This window comes from Thunnus albacares, chromosome 3 (assembly GCF_914725855.1).
Source record: "Thunnus albacares chromosome 3, fThuAlb1.1, whole genome shotgun sequence".
Lineage (NCBI taxonomy): Eukaryota > Metazoa > Chordata > Actinopteri > Scombriformes > Scombridae > Thunnus > Thunnus albacares.
This window is the reverse complement of record NC_058108.1, coordinates 32,475,723-32,488,058: the sequence shown is the minus strand read 5'-3', so window position 1 is coordinate 32,488,058 and position 12,336 is coordinate 32,475,723. Positions and strand designations below refer to the sequence as shown.

The window sequence follows — 12,336 nt, the reverse complement described above, 5'->3', positions numbered from 1 at the left end:
GAGTTAAACCAGTAGAGGTCAGCAAAAACAAGATTGTTAACTGCTGTTCTTTAAATACAGCAACTTTTCAGACTCCTTTTTATTAAATGTTTCTGTACCCAGGCAGCTCTGTTTTACAGCATGATTCTCATTTCCCTTATTAGCTGATTCTCCAGCAGACCTCTTGTAATGGCTTCAGTTCTGTTGCAGAGTCATTTTTAACATGAACCAAAAATCAGTCTTTTGAAATGGCCTCTCTAGAATTAAACCATACCCACTGTGAAAGGGTTAACCAAACAAAGCATATTTACCAGTCTTATTTGGGTTGATTCTCCTGTAAATTTAACATTTATCCAACTGGATGGCTATTACAGCCCCTCGGTGGGTATTAGACATCCTGGAACATATGGGCTTGACGTGCTTGACTTGCCTTTCCGTTGGCCGTCCCTCAGATTCTGGCAGGTTGCCACATATTGTGCTGCACTGAAATGAGCATTCTGGGTTTTCTCCCAAAAGGTTTGGGAACTTGGATTGGTCTGTGAAGGGTTTTATATTTTATTTACTGGTGATTTTAGGGAAGAATAAATTGTCTGTCTGTTTGCACAGTTTCTCTGTCTATCTGATTGTGGTTATTATCTTATATAAGGAATTGCAATATTTTGGTGAAAAATGGTCCTTACATCAACATGTACACCAGAAATTGACACCTAAACTGTAACTGACCTAAATTATGGTGGAAGCTCTTCTGGAAATTTAAAGGTTTCACCTTATTCGTTAGAAGGTTGCAACTCACTGCATACAGTCATGACATTAAATAGAGGCACAAAGACTTAAGATGTGGAAGAATGTTTTGTGGACATAGTTAGACAACATACAGTAACTGGCCTTCTATTATAGTAGGACACCATCATACATAGAACATTTTTATGCATCTTTTTTTAGTCATGTTCAATGACTTTTCCTCTGAAAATATACCTTTTCTTGTCAAATATGTTCAAACTCTTATCACATCATTTGTTAGGCAGAACATGGAAAAAATATTGAATAACATCAATCCAATGAGCTCCTTATCCTCTGTATTCTAACATAAATAGAGTGAATGCTAACTTTTACCTGTGGAGTTTTACTTTGGGGTTAGCTGGCTAATTCTGTTTAGCCATATCTGGGCCGTAGTCAGGATGAGTCCAAGCCCCCACCCCATGCAAACCCTTAAATTAAACCCTGACAATCATCTAATGTTCATCCTCCCAAACATCTGACTACCACAGGTCAATTTTATAGTCTAATTTGAAAAATACTGACTAAAAATATTGAAATCAGCCTCTAAAACAGTGCATAAATTCCCTCTAGGTTGTTAAAAAACTTCCAAAATTCCCAGAAAAACATACAGAGGACATGATGTGTCCTTAAAGAGTAACTAAGCACCCCAACAAACTTGCCGCTGTGATGAACAAGACTACTTTAGGTGCCTGTGACATCACTGTTGGGTGTGGTTACAGGTGCAACAAACACACTTCTGACCACACCCGATCACACCAGTGTGAAACAGGCTTGAAACTTTCAACAAGAGATGTCAGTGAAAACTGTTTTTCAGCCTGTTGTCGAGTTATTCTTTAAAGGTAGCTACAGCCCTGAGAAAGCCAGCAGTTAAAATGAATGCTCTCTGTGCTCTTTGACATCTTGATCTGTCTGTTAGTGATACTCACAGTTACATTTGTTCTCTGATTTTACCACAAGCAGCATCAGCATCGTAAACACTGCTGCAGAATCTGTGAAAACTGTTACCACTGACATCCACAATTTTTTCAGGAGCTAAAATTGTATAAGGAGTTTAAGAATGGACCATTATAATCGCTGTAGCTGCATCAGTATTGTCACTGGCGTGTGTGTCTGTCTGTGTGTGTGCAGGTGGATGTCTGTGTGTATTCAAAGCAATTTTAGTTTTACCCTCTCTGGTGTCTTGATGCAATTCATTAAAAAATATATAAAGTCTCTCTCTCTTTCACAGTCAGCTTCTCTGTCTCTGATCTCAGTCTTCATTTTTGCTCTGCTATTCTCTCTTCTCTCCCTCCCTCTCTTTGTTTCTTTCTTCCTTTCTTTCTTTCTATCCATCCTATAGTGCTGATTCTTTGACTAGAATGCTTACTCCACACACCAGAGCCAGGCCCATTAGCTGAGACCAGCACACTCCTCTTCCTCCTCCTCCTCCTCCTCTTCTTCCTCCCGCCTGCGTTCCTCTTCTCCACTTCCATTAACCAGCCAATCAATTAATACAGGTTGAGTCGGCGTGAGAATGAGCCAAAAAAAGAGCAATCCTCTAATTAGCTTGGACGCTACATCAGCTTGCTATATCTCTCTGCCTGTCTGCATAACCCCCACCATCACCATTCTTTCTCTCAGACACACACACACACTTTACATAATGATCATGAGCATTTAGAGCTGAGTTTCCTGAATATACTGTACTCTGCAAACACACACACACACACAGGCTCTTAATTTCAAAGAAGCACCATGTGACCAAATGTTACATAAAAGCTTCTCGTTCTCTTCCAACACATGAGTCCAGTAAAACACAGCTAGTCAGCATTATGATTTCCTTTTTTCCACCAAGGCAGTTTGAGGGCCAGTGTGGAGCCAGTGCCTAATCTCGAACCAGTTCTTTGTCAGCCAAAGAACCGGCTCTTGGCCAGGAAAACTGGTTACAGACGGCACCAAACTTTGCTGGTCTAGAACAAAGAACTGCTTACGTCAGGGGCTGGGGGCAGGATTATCATGACCAACAAGACCAATTAGATCACCATTTTTAAAAAAAACAGAGCTTAAGTATGATGTGAAATGGAAGCAGCAGTGGTCTGTGGAGGAGACAAACTGTCTTCTTGCATTGTGATCCTCGACAGAAATTCAGAATAAACTCGAGGGAGCTTTAAGAACAAAACCGGTGTACGAACAATACAGCACAAGATGGCTGCAGCAGGGTACAACAGAAACGTTGAACAAATAAACAACAAACTCAAAAAACTGAAAAAGGAGCACAGGGACAAAAAGAAGGACCTCGGGTGAAGCGGCAATGGTCGTCCATGGAGAAACCCCCATTTCGATGTACTTGACTCTGTCCTTGCGACAGACCAGTAGCTATGCCAACTCATCGGGGCCTTGAACTCGGCAACAGCTATGCTTGAGGCGATAGTGTACACTGTTTCAAAGTTCCACTGATCCTGGTAAGTTTTATTTTTCAAATGTTTTGCCCTGTTGCTAGCCAGCAATGCATTTCTTAGCTGTTTAGCGAGCCACTAATTTTTCACTAATTTGTTACGGTCATAACATCAGTGTTAGAAATTAGTAGCAATGCCTGCTTGGGTAATATTAGCTGACCGACAGCTAACTAGCTAGCCAGCTAGCATAACCTTGGTAACAATAACTAACGTTAGCATGTTTCTTTCTAACATTGCCATTGGCTCACTTACCAACGTCACTTAACATTTGGCTTCACTGCACTGTTCTCTTGTTGTTTTTGTCGTTTATAGAGTTGTCTGCCATCGTCAATGTTGATGCCAACACAGAGCTACCATCACCACCACCGTCTTGCAGCTCAGGAGCTCAAAGCTTCTCATCTTCAACTCAACAGGCCAGACAGGATAGGACTTGTTGTGCTGAGTATATAGTAGTCTGTCACACCAGATGCTACGCAAACATTGAGATATATTTATATTACCATCAGGCTCTGATATAATGTTTTTATTTTTCTTCACCTAAGACTGTGGCAGGTAGCTGAACATTCAATTCTGGAGAGCACAGATGAAAGGTTCTTGCAGCACAGCAAGGACATGAATGACTCCTTGCTGCAGAAAATAGAAGCAAGTGCACAAGTGCTTTGCTTGGGCTCATGAGATGCGTGGTGACGATGAAGGAGGCTCAATCCCACAAATGACTGCACATCAACAACACTAAAATGTTTAGAGTTTATTGAAAAGTTTATTGAGATTGCACATGTTCAGTGACCACTTTTACATTTTTTTGTTATTTTCTTTTCAAAATAAACCAGTTTCTTAAACAGACATGTCTGCTTCAGTATGCTTCATCAACAGAAACAATACATATATTATGATATGTTGCAAGTAAGCAACATTTGTAAACAACGGTTGAATAACTTGAAGAAATGGAAGACATGGAGGGAACTGTGTATAATAATGCCTCATTGTACTTGATAGCAAAAGTAATTCTATACTGATGGAAGCCGAACCTTCCACAGAGGTTGCTAAAGGCAGAAATCGATAATGAGGATGTTCAGTCATTTTCTACATTTAAAATGATGTTTTTGACTCAGCGGATTTACTTGAAACTTGAACCATGTACCTGAGAGTCTGTATTCAAAGAGAATATGTGCACAAAGAAAAAGATAATAAAACCTATTTTACAAAGGTCTTTGAGGTAGCTGGTATGTCTGAACTGCCTTACAAATTAACTCTTGACCCACGCTTTTAAGTTCTAGCACTCTCGTAATCACACACAAGATAGAGGTTGGGAGACAAAAATGGGGCATCTGAATAAAAATACAATGTACAGGTAGTGATTTAATTGTAACATCAATACTAAGGTTGTTAATTCTGCATATTACCAATGTCTCACATCTTATAACATGCTAATCCTCAAAATTATATTCTAAATGTTGCAAAGTTGAAATAAAATAATGTAAAATAGTTCATTTAAAACCTTCCTATCACTCAATAGATTTTATTATTGCTCATTATACCGCACAAATGAGTTTGAATAAGAGAGTGTCTTTGGAAGCAGCTAAGCATAAAAAAATATTTCTGATAGTATACTGAATATATACAATCATATTGAGCATTTCATACAGTACCAGAGGCTTGAGAAAAACTGAGGGAGTACCAGGGGCACCGGAGAAATCGGCCAGAGTACCAGGGGCGTGAATGGAAAAGCAGTCGGAGTACCAGAGCCACGAAGAAATGCCCCGACACATATGAGACAAGTTATGACAGTTTTAATGTCTTCCAACACAAAAACAGAACAGGTAGGGTTACAAAACTGTGGTAGTGGTGCTGTAAGAAAAAAAAAATATCGCATCCCCTCTCTTAAAGTACTCCATTAATGCTCCAACTAATGTCAGCCCCTTCTGGATTACCATGCTCGGGTAATGCCTGAACAGGAGGCTGAGGCTGGGTGCTTGTCAGTGAAATTGTCGCCATGTTCCTCATAAATGTTATGAAGCACACAGCAGGTCAGTGCCATTATCTTGCTCAGCTCCAGCTTGCAGGTGTCTCTTTTTAGGAGACACCTCCATCTTCCTTTTAATCTCCCAAAAGACATCTCCACAACCGATCATACACTGCTCAGCCTGTAATTGTAGGTGTGTTGTTCAAGGGTCAATCTGCCAGTGTCCAAAAAGGGCTTCATGAGTAAAGTCTGCATGGGGTAGGGCAGGTCACTGATCAGGTAATGTCCAACATCACAGCCAGAGATGGTCACTTTGTTTTGGCTTTGTAATTCCTGGTCACTTAGGATTTCCCACAAATGTGGCTGTCATAGTACTCATAGTACCAGAAAAGACCTTTGCCATCCACAAAAGTCTTTTCTGCAGAACAATTGAATGCCATCCAACAATGCCAGTTGTACAGTAATTGTCTCGAGGATACTCCTCTGGTGCTATTATTGGAATGTGGCTTCCATCTATTGCACCAACACACTGTGGTACTCTCCAACAATTATGGAAGAAATTGGCCAGTTCTACCAACTTGTCAGCATCAGGACATGTAATGTGGGCAGGAAGCAGCACCATGATGACTGTATTGCAGAAATCCTGAACAGTGCTGAGACGTACCCCAAAAAGATGGCTAGTGGTCCTGTATTCACAGCCAGTGGCCAATCTCCAGATGGCAATTGCCACCCACTTTCAGATTGGGACACGCAAACGGTAATTGGTGTTCCTTCTCTCCATGCCTGACCCAACCACAGATGTACTTGAACGACTCCTGGGACACACTGAAATTCTGCACAAATTTTAGAGAGCTGAAATCTGGAACAATTGTGTCCCACCAGTGGTGAGATCGTGGGTGGGCCCAGACAACAGGTGACTTCTACCTTGCCATCAGCCGCAAGACTACCTGTAAAGATAGAAATTGGTGTATCATTCTTTTATTAGCTTTGTTCAACTGCAATGTGAATGATACCAGAGTAGTCAATGCTAGGTAGCTAGCTATATTGACCTAGCGAGCTAGCTTACAACAAAGGCTAACATTAAGATTTTGTGTTCAGTTTTAATAAGAATCACAACGTCTTTGGTAATTACTTTTCTTCAAATGCGGTGGACCAGTCGTGTTTGGATGTCCATGTAGGCTCACAAAGCCAGCATCAACACTTGTAAAGAGTAGACGTAGTCCACCATTTTGATTGTTGTGCTTGAAGTAGGCGCTAGCATTGCTGGTAAAGCACAGACTTATACAGATGTATACTGTGACGTAATGACGTGGATCTCTAGCCAGTTCCAGCCCGTGGAAAAGCCAACCAGTGCTTAGAAGGTTCACAAGTTGAACCAACTGTGAACCAGCACCAGCCCAGAACTAGGTTCATGTTGGTGGAAAGGGGGTATCAATGAAGCCTTGAGATCGTTTTTTGTGTTTGTTTGTTTGTGTGTGTGTGTTCAGCTGGCAGTCAACTTTAAACAAAATCTTATTTGTTGTGTGTTCTCATAGACAAAATGTCTATCTCTATTTATTTCTAATTAATCTTAGTTCACATGAAACTTTGTTAAACATTTTCTCATTGGGAGACAAAGAACCAGTGATCTGACATGGCAGATGTGGCACATGTTCCGTCACATACAGCACATGTGCAGCGACATCTTAATTCCTGTAGCAGTGGTATCAACAATGTTTGTAAAAATTAAAACGCATAACAGCAGTAATAACAGTCCTGGTAGATACTTGGAAGAGAACAAGTAACAGTAGCAATAATAGCAATAGTTGGTGGTGTTGTAGCGAATCAAAATGTTTTTAGCCCTTTAGGTCCCACTTGTCGTAATCGTACAAAAAGTTGTATTTTGCTTTTGGATGCGCCTCTTCATGCTGATGTAGTGTCAGTGACCCCGGTTGGGTTTAGTGGTGCCACTTTTTGATTTCCTTTTTTTTTTCAGAAATGCTTCTTCATTTTTCAAACTATTCTGTATCCAGGGCAGGGTTTTGCTGACGCTTTTTTATCACCAGCCTGCCTTATGTTCCCACAGGTATACATTCATACCTGGAACCTTTCAGGCAAAACCACAATATTCTACCGAGATCTGAAAGACTGTATTTGTGGCAGTAGGGACTAGATGCTTTGCTCAGGAGCCTCTGCGCTGTTGATGTTAAGGAATGGGAGATCTTTGAAGCCAGGGGATAGGGGATTTGATTATACAATACAACAATTTAAAGCTTTGTGATTGGCTGATTTCTTGAGGCAATGCAGTTTGGGGCTTGTAGCTAACTTAGCCTATCTCCAAGCGTTTTCATGTACACAGTCCCCTAGACTTTTTCAACAAAACTAAATTATTTTAATGCAGTTGGGGCTAAACAGCATGTGCAGGCCATAATCACAAAAAAAAGATCCTTTGAAGGTTTGCATAACTCCTGCCGACAGTGAACACAACTCGAAAACTCATTTCTACAATACCAGCTAAACTATCCCCGGTGAACTGACATCCTCTTGATTTTTTTCACCCTGATCATCTAGATGCAGTATAATGTATGTTTTGGCTGTAGTAGATATATTTAATAAAGATACAATTTTTTATAACCATAATTAAAGCCCAACTCTGGAAACTGGAAGAACTTCAAGTATGCCGGCTGATTTGTACTTCGTAACAAGTTCTATGGCGTGTCTCTAATGGGAATTTTAGTTTCTAAATACATTGATATATTCCCAATAATTAGAAGTTGGCCGTGTCAAACTGCAGGTAGCTCAGGGCGGTTTAGAGAGCGAGAGATTCTAATTGTTAAATGGGTGAAAATTACTTTTTTCCATAGTTGACAGCTCGCCCAGTTGGTGCTCAACAGTGACCATACCCACATGACAGCTGAGGTCAAAAGCTATCTATAACACCTGGTCCTATGTCTGTAGCCCCTCCTGTTGCTGAATGATAAGCTTTCGAACATGTACCAGGTTCAAGGTTCAGAGGTCAATAGGAGCCATGTGTCATCTTCAGACTGACAGTGTGTTACTCTCCAGGTTGAGACCTTTCCAATGATGTATTTGGTTTAGTCCTACGACAAAGTTTTAAATTTGACATTTCATGGACATGACTGCACAGGCAAAGCTTCATAGAACACGTTGAAAGTTCAATAAGCTACATATTTTATTTTATTGTTTATTCAATTCCTTTTTTGTTTTTGTGGAAATAGTGACAAAAATCCTTTAAGGTCAAATTGTTTGACTTGGCCTACTTTTATGTATTTTTCATGATGAAATGCAAGATCTGTTTTCAGCCCTAATGAGAGAGTCCCTGTGGAAGCTGGTGCTTTCACCACCAGATGGTGCTGTGGGTAACTTAAAATAATGTCAAGCTTAGTATAAACATACCTTAGCTGAAATATGAAAAAAAAAAAAAAAAAAACGCTCTCATTTCTAACTATACTGTCTATAAGATGTACAATTACAAATCATGTTTACAGTGTGTGATAAAATATATGAAAGTGACAAATGCAGGGATTAAATGAGGGATGTGAAATGTAAAGTCCAGTTTGAAAACACCGTTTTCATCCTGTTTATATGGCCATGGTACAAGATTTGATGCAATTTAGTGCTAAGGCAGGTTAGGGTCAGGGAAGGGCATTATGTTTTGAGTGGACTTGGCACGTTCGACTCCTGTTTTGGGTTGTCTGCCATGGGTAGGCTTCAGTCCATTTTAATGCCGAAAACTATCTTAAAATATTGCATTTTTCACTGAGAATAAAAGGAATGTCAGCCTTTTTTTTCGCAGAAAGAAACTTGACAGTCACATGACATGGATGCAGGCCAATACAAAAGGATAGGTCTAAAAAAAACAAACAAACAAAAAAACCCCAAGCATCTCACAATTTTAGAGACGCTATTGCACTGTGGACCAATGTAGGCATTACACATTTTGATGTGAGACTGGATTGGATTATTCTAGGGAAATAAAGCAGATCAAGATCTGAGTCTGCTGGCATCATGACACGGCTCAGTGGGAACAGGATACTGTTCAAGCAATTTCACACTTCCCTTAAATGAGGGGACTTGCAAGACAGATTCAAATGATATTCCTGATAGCCCTGATGTCCCAACTTTTAGTCACTAGTATGTGTCAATCTCTAAAAACACAGGATCCCATACATCCCATTATTCCACTCAATGTCAAGTTTGTACAACAGGCTTTCTTTAAGCTGAGATAACCCTCATGACATTATCAGAGTTACTCTCAGAGCAACAAAAGACAATCGTTTTCACAGGCTGAATAAACTACTTGCTGTGTAAGAACAGAGTTCCCCATGATGGACTTATCTGCGCTCTTTATACTCACTATCAGCTATCAAGCAATATTTTTACATGAAAACTGAAACAAATGACTCATTTTAACATGACACTGTTGTCAGTACTGCTGATTACACTGAGAATCAACAGTCTGCAACTCAATGCAGCTTTCCGATTAGTGTTTTGGTTCATCAGTCTTACATTTTTGAGGTGTATTTTTTTAGATAGCTAATTTTATGTTTTCTTTAAGAGTTTTAAATTTTAGCTATTTTACTGTAAGTCACAGCCATTAGAGTAAAAGAAAAGTAATATGACAAACTGCAGCTGCCACAGTCAGTGAAGAGAACAAGCTGTTGGCACTGCATGGCAGCCTCGCAATCAGATTCACTACCGAAAACGATGGAGGATCGTTCTGTGGATCTAAAACTACCTGAATCCTCATCGGTTAGAAGAGAATCTCGTGCTGCATTTAAGGGACCACTTCAGCTTCAAGTTTAATTCAATAAGATGAGAATCACGTTTATTGCCACTTTACGTTTTTTCATATCCTTTATAAAGCACAATTATGTTTTTTAAGTACTTCGCATGGAGAAGTTGGCACCATTTTTCACTCAAAAATAAATCTTATTTTGGAATGAAAGTCTTAGAATTGACATTGTGAGCCCGAAGTGAATCATAATGCCTATTTTCATTTTTTAAAGTTGAATGTGAATTGGCCCTAATCCTGCTGTGTTGTCTCTCTTTCTTCTCTCATTCTCTACCTCTCAGACAGCTCTGTAGCTTTGGCCTGCTGAGTGAGATCAGAGAGCAGAAAGGGAGGGGGGAGCAGGGAGGAGAGGAAGGGGTATGGGGGGGGTCGTCATTTCAAGGGGGAGGTGCCAGGGCTTCCTGCGGGGGTTGCCTGTGTGAACGCTCCCTGAATGACAATGCTGCGCATCAGGGCCTCAGCACGACTCCCTCAGCAACACACACACACACCCACCCACACACACTCACAGGGAGAGAGCCTGGGAAAGCTGCATGGGCATGCAGCAGCAGTGATAACTGAGGCATGCCAGTGTGCAAAAAACAAAAAGGAAAAGGAAGAAGAGAGCGAAATGTCTCCAGCCATCACCTTCCTCTCAGTCTGTCCTCATTATCAATAAGTGATGGGGGCAGCTTGTCATCTCTGGCATCCGACCACCGCGTGGTTTGCTGTGATTGCGCAAATCACAGGCAGGCTTGTCCACCACCACCCCCTTCCCACCATCTCGCCACCACCACCCACCTCTTCCCGACACTCACTTTCACTCTCTCTCCCATGCTGTCAGCGGGAACGGGCTTTTATCATGCTTGTTAGCAGCCACTAGTCTACGGGAATCAGATGACAAGGAAATCTAGTGATGCACACACGTTATGACGTTGAAAAGGCATCTTGTAAATAATAGCATAGCTCTGAAACCACTACAGCAAGTCAGTTATGTACACTGTATGGTGTCAGGGTAACAGTAGAGCCCAGGAAGAGTTTTATAAGAGATAAATTACTCATACTGCAAAACAACTCAACTTCCCATCCTCATAAAATGAGAAGATACATATTAGACCAACACAAATAGGATTTTTCAGTGTAGATGATTTGAACTGTTTAATTTATGGCCGAGATTAACTTTGTCAGTGTTTTTCCAGTGTCCACAGCATATTTCTTGTAAACAACTAAACAATCAAATTAATTATTGTATGTGTGCTTCATTTGGATGGCAGGTGAAGAATAACAGGTACTGCAGAAGCAAGGTACATTGTTCCTCCAGTACATTAAAAAATACTAAAATAGATGTAAAAAAAAAAAAAAAAAAAAGAATTAAGTTGAACTGAGTTTTGATGTGCAGCAAAATCTTTCTAACAAGTAGTCATTGACTAGCACCTGAGTGAATCATACTGTACTTTCTTGACCAAGTGGGTATTACTTACTCAAACCTTTATGACAAATGTATGAAAATGTTTTGTTCAATTCATGGTACTGTCATACAGTCCTTTATGCGTGATGGAAAGTACCCCCCACAGTATCTGTGCTGTATACTGAAAAACCTAACATACATATGTGCTTCATATTATGGATATTATGGACTTCATATTATGGGTTAAATTTTGATGAGAAGGAAACACTGGCAGAGAACCGATGATATTGCAGTTATATTGAACATTGTACACCACCAAGATATCCCCTTTCATTAAGTTTTTATTGACTTTTACATAGTCTTGCTCAGTTTGCCTTCAGATCCATCCCAAAATCCACAGTATGGACCACTTTGAATACTCCACCAACTGACTTTTAGAACAGAATCAGACTTCCAAATGATGGGTGGTTACCCGCCAAAGTAGCTGGTATAGAAGAGACAAATGGTGACCAGAAATTGCAGATACCTCTCAGCATTTAACAGATGGCCGGAGGTAACTAACCCACCCTGATACACAACGAAGGTAATCTCTTCCAAAGCCATGCAGGTGGTGCACAGAGCTTTATTTTCTTGTTTCAGCACTTTGGACAGCGCCAAAAGGCCTTGGAAAGCTTTCAGTTACTGTTTCAGGACCAAGGACAGCGTCAAAGTGCCTAAGTTACCAAAGTTGGTCTTTTTGACATTCTTTAACTCAATTGTTGTTCTTGGTTTCCTTAAATAAAAATATCTCAAAGACTCAGTTTGAAAGGGATTCTCTGGCCAGTGTTGTTTTTTTTTTGGGTTTCACTTCCCCCACACACCACCCTGCCTTCCCATCTCCACCGCCACCACCTTCATTTTCCTGTTCTGGAGAGGTGACAGCTTGGTCGGTTTAGCCCAAGCAAACAGCTTGCTGAACTGCATCAAAGACGACTCAGATGCCGGAGCCAGACTGACA

At 40.5% G+C, this 12,336-nt stretch overlaps 1 protein-coding gene across 1 annotated transcript in view; it reads left to right on the top strand.

Moving 5' to 3' along the window:
* The window catches only part of LOC122976441, a 55,349-nt gene extending 44,504 nt beyond the window's left edge, over window positions 1–10,845 (top strand). Inside the window, exons 3-4 of the mRNA XM_044344931.1 lie at window positions 10,234–10,309; window positions 10,681–10,845. Coding sequence (XP_044200866.1) covers window positions 10,234–10,309; window positions 10,681–10,845 — 241 coding nt within the window. The remainder of the gene's footprint in view (window positions 1–10,233; window positions 10,310–10,680) is intronic.
* The last annotated feature ends 1,491 nt before the right edge of the window (window positions 10,846–12,336 follow it).